Here is a 19,997-nt window from a genome sequence, read left to right as displayed (position 1 = left end):
TTATACTTCCTTTCTGTCCAGGTGAACTAGTTTTATCATCGGTCTCACACCATAGCTGATGTGGCTGATGGACCAAGCAGACTGGTTTGCCCTTTCTTTTTCATTCCTCTTTGTGTCTCTATAACTTAGTTGAAAAGAGCGGCATTCCCAGAAGCACAATGATTCTGGCTAAGATACACAAGCAGCACCTCTTTCCTTGTCAAATCTCCCTTTGTCTAGCAATAGTCACTGGGTACCTACTATACATCAGGCCCAGCAGACATTTAAAGGGCCATTCACTCTGACTGAGGAAGAAGACACCCAATTCTACTCCTGAGGACAAGCCTCACCTCCTGTAGCAGTGGACTCTGGAAATCATACCTTCATCATGAGCACCCTCCCCGATGGGGATCCCAACATACACCATCACATTAACTGCATCAGACACATCTAAGTGAAGATTTGTTGTGCCAACTCTTCTATCTTCTGCTGTTATTAAACCTAAAGGTAAAAGGGAGACATGCATGGTTGAAGGTCAGTATTTTGAAGAAATCACATAGATTCTACAAACAAAACCATACTCAAAGATGTTCTTAAATGACTAACATTGAGAAAGAGAAGTGTATTTGTTTATTAATAAACCACTCTCTCCTCCTCTCTTATTTAATATTTTAAAACTGATTTCTAGCTTCATTGACACTATTGTTAGTTTTGGAGCGAGAATCAATTTGACCCACTAAAAAATCCTTCAAAAGCAAAACAGAAACAGGCATGAGTGCTATTCAAATGAAAATTGGCTTTCCTGATGATCTAAGATATTACAGCAACTTCATAAAGAGTTATCTGGTTGCTGTGGTTTTCAGACCTCTTCAGTGTTATTTTCTGAAATCTCTTAAAAACGAAGAATCATGTCTCTTTTAATGGAATTTTTCAGAGGAAACTTTCTAACTATGTAAGTTTATGGGCTGGGCACATGTAGATGTAATACAAATCAGTTTAACAAACAGACATATCCAAAACCACCCTGGATACTATTAACTTCTCCAGTGGCTGTCACTTGCTGACTATCATCTTTATACATGACCCTGACTACAGATCTCCCTCTACAGGTGAAATGGGAACAATAAGTATACAGAAGGGGCAATCATGGCCTCTCATACCATAAGCATTGTACATCTTGGGTCCCAGATCAGGTCTTACAAAGTAGCTGGGAAGCCTAGAGGCCAGATTGAGCCTGCCATCTCGTTTGGTATATTCTGGTAGAGGAAGGTTCTCCATCAGATCTTCAAACCTACAAAAGGTCAGTAAAGATGTCTTAGCTATTACAGGGGAAAAAGCACAGGCCAAGTTCACTTATCTATGTTACTCTGATGGATTCAGCAAAACACAAGTGTCTGCAGATGACCCACCGCAGTTCACTGACCTTGTTGGCATCATGTCCCGAAAATCTTCTCCAGGCGGCCAGTCTTTGAGTTTGAGCACCATTGGCTGCCCATCTTCTGACCTTAATCGTTCTGTAACACAGAAAACATTTCCATAAACATCTGCTGGACTGGCTACTGCCAATTTCCCAGTGACTTCATATTTTAGGAAACTAAGCTCTTATTTTCAGAACTGTAACTTCTGATTACGGATTAGGTAGACTTCATTTTTTTTACCTACTGCTTTAATACACTCTATATTGTTCCATCTCACAGGGATTCTACCTCCTTTCCTCAGACTGAAAGTATTCCACACACTTTGTGGGATCACAGACTCAAAACCCAGGCATACTCTGGGAGTCATTTAATTGTCATGTGAACTACAAGGCTGGCACAGAATGTCCCTCCTGCAAGAGGATACAATTTATAATTCCAAGGGCAGGACTAGGTACAGAGATGCTTACTTCCCAGTCTACCATTACTGAGTCAGGTAGCAAGTTACTTACTGCATATAATCTCAAAGCCATCCCAGAAATCCCGAACTTTCACGTCAGAAATTATAGCACAGTTCCTGCAGTTCACCAAGTCCACATCCTGGTCTCCAAATTCCTGGCTAAAGGCTTCTGGCTTCCAGAGTTCAGACTTGAGTTTTTTATGTACCCCTGAAACCAGCACTGGCTGTGGAAAGAAATATATCATTATCAGAGTCAATGTGGAATTATTTTTTGGTTTTCTGGGGATGGCCTCTTCTTCATGATGATTTATTATTCCTTCCAGTTTCATAATTTATTGGTTTCATGTCAGATAAAGCAAATGGAAATGACTTCTATTCCATATTTATACTTGACCCTCACCCTGGGAGGACATGCAATAGACTTCACCTCTGCTGTCCTAGTACCTACCACTATTTATTTATTTACTTATTGTTTGTTCATTTATTTCTTTTATGTAGAAGAACTGGGGGGTAGGCCAGAGGTTCAGGGAGTGGGGCCAGGGATCGAACTCAGGTTATAGAGGTGACAGCGCGGAGACACCAGTGAGGTACCCTACAACTATTTTAAAGTGAGAAGACAAAACACTGGCAAATGCATCTTCGAGACTACTTTCTCACACTGGAATGAAAAACTACCTAGAAAGTTCCATAACCTCCCTCTTCTTCAAACACTTGATTATACAGTATAAAAATCCCTGGTGGCTTAGGGGTTAAAGTCTCAGCACTACCAAGCTATTGCCGGCCACTGCAACATGAGTTTGATACCCTGCTAACGCACATAATTGCACAGTAGACCTTTCCTGTCTCTGCTGCTGCCCTCAGCAGTGTATTTCAGTAGATCCCCGCGCTGTCTGCTGGTGAATCTTCTCTGCTCCCTGCACCTCTGGCCTATATCCCAGTTCTTGTAGGCATAATAAATAAAAATAAATCCTAAAAAAATATAAATAGGGGCCTCCCTGGTGGCGCAAGGGGTTAAGCACAGCACTATGAAGCTATCCGCAGCCTCTGCAGCAGGAGTTTGATCCCTGACTGGCCAGGGAGCTACCCACATGGCGCAGCAGACCTCTCCTGACTTGCCTGCTGCTCCCCTCAGCAGTGTACTTCAGTCAATCTGTCTGTTCTGTTCCCTACTCTGTCTCTGGTGAATCCTCTCACCCCCTGCATCTCTGGCCTATACCCCAGGTCTTGTTTGCATAAATAAATAAATCTTTAAAAATAAATAAATCTTTAAAAATAAATGAATAAAAATCAGGAAGTGTTTTCACAATACCATACACACTCATGTGGACTTGAAACATTTACCTATGAAAGTACCACCTACTTCTACCCACCTTCACCTCAACCCCTATCACATGTAAGGATTTTCCTCTAAAGGTGTCACCAATGCCAGATTACCATCTAACAGTAATTTCAACTGCCCTTTTATTTTTATTTTTTTAAAGATTTATTTATTTATGCATATAAGAACTGGGGTACAGGCCAGAGGTGTGGGGTATGAGAGGATTCACCAGAGACAGAATGGGGAGCAGAACAGCTGGATTTACTGAAATACACTGCTGAGGGGAGCAGTGGGCAAGACAGGAGAGGTCTGCTGCGCCCTGTGGGTCACCTCCCTGGCCAGGGATTGAACTCGTGCAGCAGTGGCTGCAGACAGCTTTACAGTGCTGCGTCTTAACCCCTTGGACCACCAGGGAGGCCCCTCAACTGCCCTTTTAAGAATATAGAGCTAGAGGGCCTCCCCGGTGGCGCAGCGGTTGAGCGCTGGGTTGCGAAGCTGCCCGCGGCCTCTGCGGCACCGGTTCGATCCCCGGCTGCTCCCCGGCCACCGGAGGAGGGTCTCACATGGCGTGCAGACCTCTCCTGCCGCCCGCTGCTCCCCTCAGCAGTGTGCTTCGGTCCTTCTGCCTGCTCTGCTCCCCGCTCTGGCTCTGGTGAATTCTCTCACCCTCCTGCGCTTCTAACTGTACCCAGTGCTTGTATAAACAAACAAACAAATAAATAAATAAAACATGCCTCTATAAAAAAAAAAGTGTTAAAAAAAAAAAATATAGAGCTAGAGCTAAATAACACTGAAATAAAATAATTCACAATCTATCTAAAAATCCAAGAAAACTCGGGCCTCCCTGGTGGTATAGATGGTTGAGCGCAGCGCTGTGAAGCTGTCTGCAGCCTTTGCAGTGCCAGTTCGATCCCCACTGGCCTTAGAGCAACCCACGTGGCAAGCAGACCTCTTCTGTCTCACCCGCTGCTCCCTCAGCAGTGTATTTCATCAGTCTGCCTGTTCTGTTCCCTGCTCTGTCTCTGGTGAATCCTCTCACTCTCCCGTGCATCTGGCCTGTACCCCAGCTCTTGTATAAATAAAAAAATAAAAAAAATAAATCTTTAAAAAAAGAAATCTAAGGGCCTCCCCAGTGGCGCAGCAATTGAGCGCTGGGTTGCGAAGCTGCCCGCAGCCTCTGCAGTGCCAGTTCGATCCCCGGCTGCTCCCTGGCCACCGGAGGAGGGTCCCACATGGCGCGCAGACCTCTCCTGCCTCCCGCTGCTTCCCTCAGCAGTGTACTTTGGTCCTTCTGCCTGTTCTGCTCCCAGCTCTGGCTCTGGCGAATTCTCTCACCCTCCCGCGCTTCTGACTGTACCCAGTGCTTGTATAAATAAATAAATAAATCTTAAAAATAAATAAATAAAGATGTTAAAAAAAAAGAAATCTAAGAAAACTCAAAGGAGCAAAACTGTCTATATTGAACTTACTTATCTAAATCTCTCTGGCAAAAGACCTAGGAGAACTCTATCTATGCTTGTGCTACAGTAGGCAAGCAAGCAGACAGGCAGGCAGCCAACTGGCCCTAGGAACTGCTTGTTCCTGCTTACCTGGCCTTGCTTCCAACACTCCCGGAAGATCTTCCAATTGTTTTTGTTGCTGGGGTCATGGAGACACAGAAGTCTTCCATCACAAAGCCAGGAGTGGGAAGTATGGGGATCCAGCACATTTAACCCCATCACCATCTCCTTCACCTCTTTTTGGGTATCGGTCAAGTTACAGGCCCGCTTTGCAGCATCTGAGGTTTTCTTATTTTCTACCACTGAGGCAATGATGTGGTCAAGGAAGTTGGGTAGGCTGGCCTTGTTCTTCACTCCCTGTGAATAGAAAACCATCAGGTAAATTTGACTGAGGCATCCAGAGAAGAACATTAAAAGTGTCTCACACTTGTATTCACAAGAAGGAGTTCTGTCTACCTAATTAAGTTTCATAAAAGTTACTGGATTTTTTTTTTTTTATCATTAGAGGGAGAGGCTATTAATATCTTAAAAAAAAAACACAAACTTAAATTTTCCTCTTCTGCATATTTTGCTTTACATTCATGAGAGTAAAGTACAGAAAAATCCCCTTTGCCTCAAGAGATTTGAAACTAAAAAAAATCTTTATATTTGATCCTGTATTAAGCATATGTGTATAGGCTGCAAAGATCACAAAACGTTATAACTTAGTAAAAAAGAATGTTTATTTTGAGAGTTATATCAATAAATTGTCTGGCCAGCATGCCCAAGGCATAGAAAACTTCAATTAAGTGATTGAAGTGACTTATCAAGGCACTGGTTTTGCACCAGGGAATATACCCCAATAAGGAGTATCCAAGATGAACTATATATTCTCAAAGTAGTCTCCTGCTGCCCAATTCTTCTCCTGCTACTACTCCATTGACAATATCTCATTTGTTTTAGCTGATGGGTGAGTTCAGGCCCAGAGATGAAAGTGACAGAACTGAAGGAGGGAGAGGGCTTTTGGAAACTTGATAACCTTATGCCTGAATGTCACTAATCATTATCTCTATAGAGTATGTGCAATCATGTAATATCCTGGGAACATTAAAAAAAAAAAAAAAAGGAACTGAGTATAGGAGCAAGTAATGATAAATCAGAGCCCTAATTTTCTTAAAAGTCACTTGTCCAAAAGGGAAACCAATAACCCACATTGTACAGAGCTCAACTACACACAATTCATCAAATTACAGAATGAGAAGCATGTTTATGTACTTGTTTGAAATGATCTCCAAGATATATAGATATATAAAATGAAAACAGAAAAGCAATGTGTAGAACACCTGTGTAAAAGGAGAGGGAAAAAACTGTACCCTTATAACAGTATCACTGGAAGGGTACTCATGCAACAATGGTGACCCTCAGAAGAGGAACAGGTATCTGGGAGACAATGGGAAGAAGGAGATGTTTCATTATAAACTCGTATCTATCTTTTAACTTTTGTACCTTGTGAATTCAATGGTTCATTAAATGCTATTAAACACCTACAGTATAAACATGGTAGTACTGGGGATATAGTGGTGAGTAAAATAGTCAAAAGTACCTTTAAGGAGAGGCAAGAGAGACAATAAACAAACCACATTAAGTCAGATGGTAATAAGCTATGGAAAAAGTAAGTATAGAAGAAGCAGGCATGAGTGGAGGATGGGAGTGGAATGGACTTCTAAAAAGGATGTTCTAGGCAAACTACAGATCTGAGGTATAAAGCAGGGGAAGGGGAGGCAGAGGGATCAAAACAGGGGAGAGAACACAGTGATTCATGGGTGATGTGGTGGTAGGAGAACTATAGGAACTACACCTAAGGGGAGAAATCAAATACAAAAAGAATAATGATGTAAGAAAATAAATACATTAAGTAATTTTTAAAAAAGGGCAATCTGAGAAGGTTTACTGAGGCAGTGACTTTTCAGAAGGGAGGAGAGGAAGTTGATAATGAAGGAAGCCATCTGGTTGCACGGGGAAAAAGACCAATGTAAAGGGAGCATGCCTGGTCATGTTCAAGGAATAAGTTCATGGAGGTGCAACTAGAGTGGAGTGAACAAGAAAGGAGAGTGGTAGCCGAAGTGAGAGAAGTGAGAAGACACACATACAGAGCCGGAGTGCTACAGTCTGTTCAAGGACTCTGCTTTTATTATGAGAAACAGGAAGCCCTTGAAGGATTTTAGGCAGGGGTGATATGACTTACATTTTATTTTATTTTATTTTTAAAGATTTATTTATTTATTTACAAGCACTGGGTACAGTCAGAAGTGCAGGAGGGTGAGAGAATTCACCAGAGCCAGAGTTGGGAACAGAACAGGCAGACTGATGAAATACACTGCTGAGGTGAGCAGCGGGCGGCAGGAGAGGTCTGCGTGCCATGTGGGACCCTTGCCCGGTGGCCGGGGATCGAACTGGTGCTGCAGAGGCTGTGGGCAGCTTCGCAAACCAGCGCTTAACTGCTGTGCCACTGGGGGGAGGCCCATGACTTACATTTTAAAAGGATCATTCTACACTGTAAATAGAATGTAGAGTGTACTGAATATAGACTGTAGAGTGGAAGGGGAGGAAATAAAGGGGGGCTAAAGAGTTTACTGCAAAAATTCAGACAAGAAATGCTTAGATTTGAGAGGAAGCAGTGGAACTGATGTGAAATGAGTGGACTCTGAATATAAAAGGATCTGCTGACAGCTTTGATATGAAATATGAGAATCCCCAGATGACTAAAATTTTTGGCTGAGCAATTAGAAGAATGGAAATGCCACTGATCAAGAGGAAAACTAAAGCAGGAACCAGTTTACAGACAGATCAGGAGTGTGGTCTTGGATGCGTTCAGTTTGAGACATCTATTAGATAGCTAAGAGAAGAAGATATGATTGCACTGCTTAGGTTATAAAAAAGTTTAAGGTCTGTTACTGTCAAGAAAATACAATTCTCTTTTTTGTTAATGACTGAAATTGTTCAATGTCTCAATCTCTACTGAATCCCCAGGTTCACTATTTCAAAGGCTCTCAAACACTGCCAAAGCTTAGAGAGCTTGTCTGTTCGGCAGATAACGTAAAGAACACAAGTCACCCCATATACTCTCTAATCCAGTTATCAGCTCTCTGATAGTTCTTCCATGGGAAAGCAGAAAGGCTACAATTGTACAAAAGGACACTTACTGCTGAGGATGTAGAGAAGACCGGGGGGAAGGGTATGCCTGTGTCCAAGGGGGTTTGAGGAAGCTTTCCCGGCCCGGAGTGAAGGAGGTCTCGAAGGCTAGAGCCTTCGGTTTTGTTGTTGGAGGCAGTGGGACCCAGTAACAGACTGTTAAAAAGCTTTGGAGTCAACGGAGAGACCTTTGCAGTGGAGTTGAATGAGTCCAGCCCAAAGGGTGAATGAGACTCTTTGTTGAGCACCGACCTCAGGGACCCTGCTTCTGCAAGAACATAACAGGGAATAGCATTAGACGTGACAAGAAAAACCCAGCAGGCAACTGACTCCTACACATCAGCTGAGTGGGGAGGAGGAAAAACTCTGGTCTCCCTTGTCCCCAAGCTACACATGGTTTACTTGGGCCCAGGAAGAGCAGATGAGACTACAGGAGGTCTCATGGCCAAGGAGATTCTCTTTTGCTTCCTCTTTCCCAGATCTGGATTTCAAAGCTCCTTTTGTCTCCACCCATCTTTCCTCGCCCCTACTGTCTAAGACAGTGTTTCTTTAAACGTGTCTCCAGAATACTTGTGCATTTGAATTGCGGGAGTACTTCTTAAAAATAGAGATTCTTGGTCTTACTCTGTTTTTCGTTTATTAGTTCTGGTGGGGCGTAGAAATCTGCATTTTTAAACAACATGGTTTTTGTGTCTACTGAAAACTAAGTCTAGCCCTCAACCTGGCTGAGTAACACAACCACCTGGGAAGTTTGTTTCAAAATCCTGCATCAGTTCTGACTAAAGGGGTCTGGTAGAGTGTGGGCCTATGTCTTTTGAAAAATCTCCACTTGCAGAAATAATTTGACAGATTCCCTCATTCTATATGATCAGTGGCATGGTTCATCAATGTGGATGGTTATGTGAGAGACTGAAGAATCCCAGAATAACAGCGTTCCAGCCACAAGAAGGGCAGAGTCTTATAATCTCACCTTTTGTTTCTTCTTTAGCCTTTTGAGTTGCTAAATCTGCCAACCAGTGCAGGGCAGAGGAGGGTGGGGCTGTGTCAGGGCAAGGGGGCCTGATGGCTTTTAGCTCACTATTGCTATTTGATGCAGAATTGTCTGCTTTCAGAAGCTCATCAGATCTGATGTCAGTGCTGTCAGCTTTGGGAATGTGGTCGGGATCTGGAGTTGTTACCCCTGCAGTTCCTCCTCCGCCTGAGAAGGTGGATTCATTTCCAGAAGAGGCACTAGGGTTTATGCTAGGAAGCTAAAACACAGAAGGCCAACATGATTAAGAGCGCTGTCCTTGGCGTAGAAAAAATAAAACACAAATAGCAATGTCTGCTGACACTAAGTATGTCTGGCAAAACAGTTTGAAACTGTCCCATCAACTGCTATTTCATTCTTTCATCAATTTAACATACATTTTTTGAGTTCTTTAACATGCCAATTAACAAGATTTGCAAGTAAAAGTATTAGTTTCACATGCTTAAGGTTCAATAACTGCAGTGGCAAACTGGTAACTAAAATGTGTTTTCATAGAACTGTTCTGACAATTAAATTACATAATACATGCAGAGTTTAACATACTGTCTGGCACACATAAATGCACAATAAGTATTTGTTATTCATTACTGAATTTTCCACAATTTGCTCTAAATTTCAAATCTATTAAAATACATCTTGCGATCCCTCAGCAATAACACCTGCATCTCTTACTAACCAGGTTATCAGTAGTGTTCCTGGAAGGGCCTTCAAATGTAAGCACTTAGTTGTGCAGCTGTGCTTTTTACTGTTTTTTTTTTTTTTTTTTTTCCATATTAGTCACTCTCAAAACAGAATGACCTCCACCTCTCACAGGGAATGAGAAAACCACTGCCTCTCTGGAGGCAGGGGATTGCTTTCAGGGTTGAATGATCTCAGCCCAGAATGCCAATATTATTATTTCTGTCCTCTGCACCTAACAAGGACAGGAACAAAGCATACAGATAGGACTGAACACCAATGGTATTCCCAATAACATTGAAAAAATTTTCTGTGGTGTACATGTTACTTTGATACATTTATGTACTGTAACAGGATTGCATTGCAGTGGTATATATCATGTTACATAAGTAGAATATCACATAGCTATCTATATTAATTATAATGTGCATCTGACCTCTTTCCCTAGTAACCTTTTAATATTCATCACTGAAACAGAGTTAAAGGTATAAATCTTGACAAATGCAAGGCCTCTCTTTGTGTTATTTATCAATGAATAATACTGTATTGTATATTTGAAGCTTTTATTTTTATTTTTTGAGATTTATTTATACATACATACAAGAACTGGAGTACAGGTCAGAGGTGCAGGATGGTGAGAGAATTCACCAGAGACAGAACGGGGAGCAGAACAGGCAGATGGACCAAAGATACTGCTGAGGGGAACAGCCGAAGATACTGCTGAGGGGAGCAGCGGGCAAGGCAGGAGAGGTCTGCCACGCCATGTGGATTTCTCCCTGGCTGGCCGGGAATCAGACCCGCGCTGCAGAGGTTGTGGACAGCTTCGCAGCGCTTAAGCTGCTGCGCCACCAGGGAGGCCCTATATTGTATTATTTGAAAATTGCTAACAGAATAGATGTTGAAAGGGATGTTAACTGACTTAACTTGGTGTGGCAATCATTTAACAATATATACAAGTATCAAGTTGTGCTGTACACCAGAAATTAATACAATGTTATATACCAGAAACTAATATAATGTTATATGTTAATTATACCTCAATTGAAAAAAATTCAATGACAATAAACTGTAGTCAGGGGGAATTAAAATCTCAGTAACTTTTTTTTGGCTCTCTCTAAAAATGCTTCTCTACTGCCTCATTCCCTTAGAAGCCCTTAGTAGCCTGGGTTAATGGAGTGAAAAATGGAGAATTTTCTGGCATTAAAAACTTACATTTCACTCAGTTATACCCAAACATACCATCTTTACCTGTGACATTCCATTGGTGACAGCAGGTCTCAACACAGATTTGTTCTGCCGACTAATACAAGGGCAGTTTGCTTTAATTCCCCACTTGCCCCGGGCAGCATGTACCATATCTCCAATATTGTAAAGAGCTGGAAAAAAGATAACGACAATAATTAACATTAGAAAGCTTGTATGCGCCATATGTCGTGCTAAGTATATTATTTATATATTGTCTTCCTCAATCCTTACCACATTTCAGTAAGGTAGCAGACTTATCCTCAATTTTTGATGATGAAATTGAGACACAGAGAAGTTAGGTCATTTGCTCAAGTACACGTAGGTGGTAAATGAAAGTACTAAGAGTTTAACACTGGTATATCTAGCTTTAAAATTCTGTGCACTCTTAACCACTAAGTTACACAATTTCTCCCTCCTCTAGGCAACATCCTCCAGGAAAAACTATGGGTAGTTTTCTTAATGTTCAGAGTATGTAAACGTTCTGAATGGTACCCTCGAGATATATGTACTTTACTATATGTTATACCTAAAAAAAAGTGAAAAAAAAAAAAAAAGACCAATGTAAACTTTACACAAACCTTTAACCAATGCTTGGACCAGCAGGGAGCAGGCATCCTACCACTGCACTCAGGGAGCCCTTCTGCTTGGAAGCACTGGGGTATAAAGGATCCAGGGGGTGCCCCCTCCAAGCTTTCTTAAGTGGAGGAGAATATAGGCAGTAGTTTTGCAGATTCACCATCTTCAATGCATGTATGTTAATGGAAGTGTGGAAGCTGGAAACACGGAGTTTCTGGAGGAATCACTGCAGTAAGCTGGGACTGTGACACAAACATGACCATTCATTCCTACTGTTAAACTGCCTTTTTGATGGATTCAAGAGGTTTGATTAACTTCAGCTGGATGTTTACAAGCCTAAAACCAAATGTCTTTCTGGAAGGGTGGGAACTTGCTTTTTTTTTTTTTTTTTTTCCAAAATTCTGGGGCTGCCAACCATAGAGGAATGTAAAATACTATCTAGAAAAGTAACCAACCTTTCTGACCAATCAGCAAAGTATGTGCAATGACTGTATAAAACTTCATGTATCTAAAGATTCACATTATCAGAGAAATCTGGTGAGGTTTAAAAAAAAAGCTGAGATAAACCATTTCACCACATTTTACATTATGTAAATTATATGTAAAAAAATTTCTTTTCCACCAATCTAAAAAAGTAATTTTCTTACCTGTGCCAGGGATGATCTGTGTGGGCATGAGATTCTCTGGTTCATGGGACTGCCCCTTTGCACACTTCAACCAGGAGAAAACCTCTTCATCACCCATCTCTTCTGTCTCTGAAACACAAATGAAATAACCTCACTCATTTTATGAGGATCATAAAACGTATTCCTCTCATTAAGTCAGTATTTCAGCTCCTAAGCACCAATTTTCTCATGGGCCAAAATGGTAACAGCTAACTCTTAAGAAATCTGTCTCACTGAGATAGCATTTGCATACAATAAATTCAACAATTAAAAGTGTGCCCTTTAATAATTTTGACAAAAGCATACGAACTGTATGCTATTGTCATTACCACAGTCATAACATAGAACATTTCACCCCTCTTCAAAATTCCCTTAAACTCTGCCCAACATTGATCAACTAATACTAAAATTTGCTTTTTTTAAGAAAAAGATTTATTTATTTATGCCTACAAGAACTGGGGCACAGGCCAGAGGTGTGGGGCGTAGGAGGATCCACCAGAGAAAGAATGGGGAACAGAACAGGCAGATTGACTGAAATACACTGCTGAGGGGAGCAGCGGGTGAGTCAGGAGAGGTCTGCTGCACCATGTGGGTTGCTCCCTGGCCGGGGATCAAACTCGTGCTGCAGTGGCTGCGGATTGCTTCATAGGTTGCGTTTTAACCCCTTGTGCCACCAGGGAGGCCCTAAAATTTGCTTTTTTTAGAATTTCATATAACACAATATAATCATTTGTGTTGGGTTTCTTTCATTTAGTATGATTGTGTTGTTGCATGTAACAGTAATTCATTCCTTTTTATAGCTGAGTAGTACTCTGGCTATACCACATTTTGCTATGGCTATACCACATTTTGCTTACCCATTCATCAGTTGGTGGAATACTGTTTCCAATTTTTGGCTACCATGGACAAAGCTGCTCTAAACATTAAATACAAGTCTTTGTGTGGACATGCTTTCAATTCTTTTACAAATAATGCAGCGGGGGACTCCCTGGTGGCCTAGGGATTGGGTCTCACTGTTATCAACACTGTGGCCTGGGTTCAATGCCAGCCAGAGAGCTAACCCACGTATGGTTCAGCAGATCTCTCCTGTCTCGCCCACTGCTCCCCTCAGCAGTGTATTTCAGTAGATCTGCCTGTTCTGCTCCCCACTCTGTCTCTGGTGAATCCTCCCAACCCTTGCCTCTAGAATGCACCCCAGTTCTTCTACACAAAAATAAATAAAATTTAAATAAATAGTGCAGTGGGAGCCTCCCATCAAGAAGGATAGCCATTATTTAAATTATAAGAAATGGCTAGAAACTTTGGTTTCATATATTTTGTCAGGTCTTCTTGTTTATAGTAAGAGGGCAATCCCTATAGGAGCTAATTTTTCATGATGAGAGTGGGGGCTTTATTTTTTTTTTTAATTTTTGTTTTTTAAAATTTTTTTTATTTATACAATAGCTGGGGTACAGGCCATAGGCGTGGGAGGGTGAGAAGATTCACCAGAGACAGAGCAGGGAGCAGAACAGGCAGACAGACCAAAATCACTGCTGAGGGGAGCAGCAGGCGTGACAGAAGAGGTCTGCCGTGCCATGTGGGACTCTCCTTGGCCGCCCGGAATCAAACCCGTACTGCAGAAACTGCGGACAGCTTCACAGCTCGGCGCTCAACCGGCTGCACCACCCAGGAGGCCCTAGAGTGGGGGCTTTTACAGCTATGTGACATGTAGTACCTAGTGGATGTCAGGTTTTAGGCTAACCACTTTAGATACATTGTCTTATTGAATCCTTATGACAATGTCATGAGGGAAGTTCTCATATTATCTTTGTGTTATGGGACAAGGAGACCTGAGGTTCTGCGAGATTAAGTAACTAGTTCAAAATACCACAGTTAGGGGCCCCCCTGGTGGCATAAGGGGTTAAGAAATAGCACTATGAAGCTATCTGCAGCCACTGCAGCATGAGTTCGATCCCCAGCCAGGAAGGTGATCCATATGGCACAGAAGACCTCTCCTGTCTCGCCCGCTGCTCCCCTCAGTGGTGTATTTCGGTCCGTCTGCCTGTTCTCTTCCCTGCTCTGTCTTTGGTGAATCCTCTCACCCCCCACAACTCTGGCCTGTACCCCAGTTCTTATATAATAAATAAAAACTTTTTAAACAAACAAATAAAAAACAAAATATCACAGTTGGTATACTGAAAATTAAGAAGTAGGTTTTAAAGTCTGGTAGCCTAGGCTACAAACCACTAAGTTGCAATGGTTACACTCTATCTTTGAAAAAGGAAGAATGAGGCAGTCAATGGGTGAGGTGGATTCTTGGCATGTAATGAGGTATTGCAAAACAAAGGGAAACAAAAATTTATTTATTTAGCCTTCCCAGTTAAGCTGGTATACTGCCAATTCTAAGGCCTCATAATACAACGAAGATGAATAAAGTTTAGCAGTTAAAGGGGGTACAAATCCATTCCTGCTTTAATTTCCAAGTCCCATATATCCACTGAAAAGGTTACCTCTAGAAGTACATAGGATGGAATTTACTTACCACTGCGTGGACGGCTTTTCCTCAGCCTGTAACAGTCAAGGCAGACCCCAAATCCACATTTGCGACAAACCCAGTGGATGTTGAAGAGAGTTGTTTCACATACATCACACATCTCACGTACACCACGCACGGCTCGCTTCCATGCCACTTTCTCTGGTGGAAAGAGGAAGAGGAATTTTGTTGGGACAGACCATCTGAACAACAGCAAGTGACTACAGAGCCAGTGATTCCTATTCAATTTGTTTTGTCCACCAATGAAACTCAAAAGATTCATGAACTCTTTGTTCGTATAATTGTAAAAGAAATAAAATATGTGGAAGTTCTATTTCTTAATAAGTGTCAACAGAGAAAGAAGGCCACATGTTATCAAGATACTAGAAATACGGATGAGTTTGAAATAAGATTCTTCTCTAGAAATGTAGGGCATAGTTTCTCTGTATGATTTTTCTTGGTCTAGAAATACAGTACACTATCTCATAGACACGAAATATCATATATGTCTGAATAACGTAGGTTCAAGGTATGAACACAGCACCTAGCGGCAGTTCATCTAGTCATAAACTACAGAATACTGTTTACAAACTGGTTCAAAGCAAAGTGAAAATATTCTGAGTGAATCAAACCTAAATTGGGATCAAAATGCATATTATAGCAGATGTTCCACAGAAATCAAAGTCCATCAGGGAAGGAATTTTTGGTTTTTCTAACTGCCAAAGGCTGAAAAAATGAGGACTGCCAGATAGATTTATAGGCTTTAGCTATTTAGTTTGCTTTAAAGAAGTCTTATTAGTTTTAATTCCTCCATAGAAAACATCATCTTCCATTCCTCCCTCAAAGCAAAAGAAAGTGAATGTTTTCAACTAGGAGTGCCTGGACCACCAGCAAGACAATGCCTTACGGTGTGGCTCCACCATCATCATGGCCTCCTTCTCGGACATCACAAGCTGGCAGAACTGGTCCCCAACGTTGGCCAGGATGTATTTTGAGGTTTCTAGGTCTATCCCTTCTGCTAGGGAAGAAGAGGGAATCCACAGGTTCATGGCATCAGGGTCACTCTGCTGGGGACTCAGAAACCCCTCCACGCGAAGTACTCCCTTTCGAGTGAATATCAATCTGAGACAGAAAGGTAGACAGTCAAATACACATAAATAGCAGCAGTCAAGCAAAGTAACACATACCTAAAATCCTAGGATCTAAAAGAAATTAAGAGAAACTTTCAGGTTTCAAGTAAAGAATTTTTACCATATTTGACCAACACAGTATGCATTCTCTGCACTACTAAAGAGGGTTTGTTAACACTTAGTAACTGTCCCCAGAAATGGCCATCAGATTCTCCATTCACCTATTCCACAACAGCATTCACATCAACATGATCAGAGAAAAGAGAGCCATGTTCACTGTCATAAGTTAAATTCAAGTCTACTTATGTTGGGTGAACTCTGAATATTGCCCTGAATATTGCCTGGCAGTCACAGTAGTTTTCTAGTGTACTCCTTCTCTGAGATGTTTATTTCATATCTTCTTTGTTTTCAAACCTCCAGTATCATCCCCTCCTCCGTAGGACCTTACTAATAGTTCCAATGAGAAAATACAAGGAGCCAGAGAACTTCCATCAACTTCTACCATTATACTACCACATCTTATAACAGGGCCCATGTACTGCATCAGATTTGCTATAATGATGAACCAAACCCTGGTGAAGACCAGTCTTCACATTGTATCCTTTCACAGGCATCCCTCTACTAATTTTCTCTTCTATGCCATCTATTTTCTTCTCTACTGAAGCATACATGTCAATATTTAAACATGCTATCTCAAAATACTCTGAAAGATTTTCTATCTTCAAAAATCATCCTAATCCCATTCTCCTCCATTTATCTGCTTGTTAATGCAAAGTTTCTTAAATGTCTATACTGACTGTCATAGTTTCTTTCCCTTTTATTTTCTTAAACCACTCCAATCCCTCACCAATCTACCAAAACTGTTTTTGTAAAGGTCATCCCCTCATGCATGCCCAATGGTTACTTCCAATATCTTACTAGGCCAAATAACCGTTAGTTCATTAGTCCTTCCTGGAAATATCTTCCTCAGTTTTCTTCTAGGATCCCTTACTAGCTTTTCTTTCTCAGTCTTCCTTACTTGTTCTGCCTCATCTTTGCCACCTCTAAATACTGGAAAGCTCCTGAACTCAATTCTTGGACTGCTTCTTCTCTCTGCCTACATAATCTCAGACTCAGCTTTAAATAACTGGTAACATCTAATTTGTGTGTGTGTGTGTGCGTGTGTGTGTGTGAAACCTGGGAATAAATTAAGACATATAAATTTCAATCTCTAGGATGGACCTTTTCCCTTAGCTGTAGAATTGTAAATCCAGCTGCCAATTCAACATCTCTATCTTAATGAGGTTAACTGACAAATAATATTTATAATATTACTGTCAGGTGTACAACTGTATTACTGTCAGGTGATCACCCCATGAGCCTAGTTAACATCACCATTTAGAGTTAAATTTTTTTCTTGTGACCTTACCCTCAACTTTAGAGTTGTAGATGAAGTTGCCCTTTCAACATCTCATTTGGAAATCTAAGAGGCACCTCAAATATAATGTGCCTAAATTAAAATTAATTTTCCTCCCCAAACCTATTTTTCTCAGAGAACTCTCCTTATCTGTAAATGGTAATTCCATTCTTTCACTTTTGAGGCCAATAACCATAGACTCATCCTTGAATCCTTTCTTTCTTTCCTATTTCACTTCTAACCCATCAGAAAACCATGTGGGGTCTACCTTCAAAGCATATCCTTAACCCAACCACTTCTTATTACCTTCATGGCTACCTCACTGCAGTCATCTCTCACTCACCGCCCCTCATCATTTCTCACCTGGATAATTCCAACAGTCTTCTAATTTCTCCCTGTTTCAGCTTTTGCCTCAATATAATCTATTCTCAAAAAGATAGTATCAGTGATCCTTAAAACATTCATCAGTGTCACTCATCAGCTCAAACCACCAATGACTTATTCAGTATACAAACAAGACTTTTACAGAAGTCCTTTAAAATCTGCTAGTAACAAATTTAACTCTATGACTTCAACTTCTTTACCCACTAGATTACATTATTTTAGCCACCTTAGCCCCATGAACACATGAAAAATATTCCAGCCACAGGATATTTGCTCTTATAGAATATATGAGACGAATACTTGTCTCCCCGCCCAAGGCATGGCTCACCTCCTTACTTCCTTCAGATCATCACTCAAATCTCACTTTCTAAAATCACTGTGTTTTAAACTATAGTCCCTATAGTCTCATCACACTTTAATCCTCTTCCCCTTCTTTATTTTTCTCATAGTTATTATCAGTTGACATATATTTATTCTTTTTTTTTTTCTGATTTACTGCCTGCCTCTCCAACTAGAGTACAAATCTACTAAAGATTGGAATTTGATAGTTCTGTACATTGTTTAATCCTCAATGCGTAGAACAATGGCTGGCACACATTATGTGCTCAATAAACATTTGTTGAGTAAGTAAATTCACACTACATGGAGAAATCATTTGGATTCCTTTAAATTTTTGAGATTCTTGAAATATCATTTAGAAGAAATTTCTTTTCTAGGTTCACTGAGCAGAAAAAGAGTAACTAGCTGTTGTTTGGTAAAAGCAAGATTATCCTTATAACTTTTATTAGTTATCTCTATCCCAAAGATGCTTCACAGTCCTAATCTTACTCCCCCTTCTCTCTAGGGGATTCCAGTTATCCCAGTACTGAAGGGGAGTAAGTGGTCAGGCAGATCCATAAGACAAAATGGAGTCCTGATTATACCACTGCTTTCAAATGGAATCAAGATAGGAATAACAAAATGTAGCTCAGGGGCTGACACCAAAACTGTGCAACTTCAATTTTCTAAGGACAAAGCCACAGGTCATTTCACAATTCAAACTAAATGATTACTACAGGAGATCCTCAGCATAGGCTCTAAGAGCAAATGTGAAAGGAATATGAAAAAGTCTGTGAATGAAATATATTTAGATTCAGGGAAAGGGTGGGAGTTGTATCACTACCGGAAACTAAAGGAGGCAAAGAGAGGAGTTTGGGTACCTCCGAAAGTGAAAGAAGCGGCAGGCCACAGTGGAATCATCTTGCTCTTGTTCCTTAAACTTCCGATACCGCTCCAGGCGGCATTCACGACACTTATGCAAGTGAGGGGCTACATTGATGCACGACCCATCCTGCAGGAAGGGCTCTCCAGACTGCTTCAGCTTCTTCACTTTGCTTACATCTTTCAGCACTGATTGGCCAACTGTGGCAAGGGAGGGAGGAGAAAGGATGGATCATAAGTGGTATAAATGAGACTTTGTAAGATTAAGATCTTGGGCAAAGACAAGTGCCCTGACCTGGGCCACTCCTCTCTGCATTGCTTGGGCATGTGCTCTTCAGGTCCATCCTCACAAAGAGGAAGGGGAAAGAGCAAAGAGGTTTTACTTAGGAGCTAAAGATCATGGATAATTTGTGGGAAGTGCCTCATTAGGCCAAGCAACTCTGGGCATGAATAAGAACCCAAAATGCTATGTATTTCACTCAATCCACCTGTTCTGCTCCCCACTGTCTCTGGTGAATCCCTTCACTCCTGCCCCTCTGCACGTCTGGCCTACACCCCAGCTCTTGTATGCATAAATAAATAAAATAAATCCAAAATTCAGATGGTAGTTGCTTCTTGCCTCCAGCCCCTCAGGACGACTGTTCTATCAATCACAGAATCATGGGCTCCCATGGGATACCAATTCCTAACGATAAGTTATTTTTACCATCAGACTTTCTGTTAAACACTTATCCTTATACATTCTGAACATAACCTTACATAATAGGAGTTAATGGCTTTTGGAAGAGCATGAAAACTTAATATAGACGTCAAGGGAGGAGGAAATGGAGGGATGATTCTCTACAAAAGCTGCTACATAAGAATGGAGACTAGTACTTTGTAACTAAAAATGATGGGCTAAAGTGAAGTAGAAAAGGGATGAAAAAAACATTAAGAAAGAGTTCTTACTGAAAATAAGATCAAGGTCCTTTCTTTGTGGCATTATCATTATATGTAACAGAGATCCCGCCTTCCCCCTGTACTGTGCTGGTTTAGGTACAATCTTGCCATGAAGCAGAAGATCTACAAGGGTTCTCCTACCGAGCATCTCTGGCTATGTAATTCTAGAGATTACCAAACTTTCCATCAAAGACAGTGCCTCTACTTCCACAGACCAGAAAAGGCATTCAAGGGCCTCCCTGGTGGCCTAGGGATTAAGTCTCAGTGCTATCACAACTATGGTTGGCCTCAGTTCGATCCCCAGCCAGGGAGCTAACCCACATATGGCACACCAGACCTCTCATGTCTTGCCTGCTGTTCCCCTTAGCAGTATGTTTTAGTAAATATACCTGTTCTGTAT

The 19,997-nt window shown here is 41.2% G+C and overlaps 1 protein-coding gene across 1 annotated transcript in view; it reads right to left on the bottom strand.

The window, feature by feature from the left end:
- KDM3B (lysine demethylase 3B) overlaps positions 1–19,997 on the bottom strand; it is a gene marked incomplete at both ends in the record, with an annotated part of 59,968 nt that overhangs the window by 7,325 nt on the left and 32,646 nt on the right. The window contains 12 exons of the mRNA XM_084251736.1: positions 361–480; positions 1,140–1,270; positions 1,403–1,493; positions 1,907–2,078; positions 4,762–5,028; positions 7,854–8,110; positions 8,813–9,092; positions 10,799–10,926; positions 12,019–12,126; positions 14,558–14,710; positions 15,456–15,670; positions 18,658–18,859. Coding sequence (XP_084107862.1) covers positions 361–480; positions 1,140–1,270; positions 1,403–1,493; positions 1,907–2,078; positions 4,762–5,028; positions 7,854–8,110; positions 8,813–9,092; positions 10,799–10,926; positions 12,019–12,126; positions 14,558–14,710; positions 15,456–15,670; positions 18,658–18,859 — 2,124 coding nt within the window. The remainder of the gene's footprint in view (positions 1–360; positions 481–1,139; positions 1,271–1,402; positions 1,494–1,906; positions 2,079–4,761; positions 5,029–7,853; positions 8,111–8,812; positions 9,093–10,798; positions 10,927–12,018; positions 12,127–14,557; positions 14,711–15,455; positions 15,671–18,657; positions 18,860–19,997) is intronic.

Source organism: Talpa europaea (assembly GCF_964194135.1).
Source record: "Talpa europaea genome assembly, chromosome: 13".
NCBI classification, from domain to species: domain Eukaryota; kingdom Metazoa; phylum Chordata; class Mammalia; order Eulipotyphla; family Talpidae; genus Talpa; species Talpa europaea.
The sequence above is the reverse complement of the archived record's forward strand: the minus strand, read 5'-3'. Positions and strand labels throughout refer to the sequence as shown.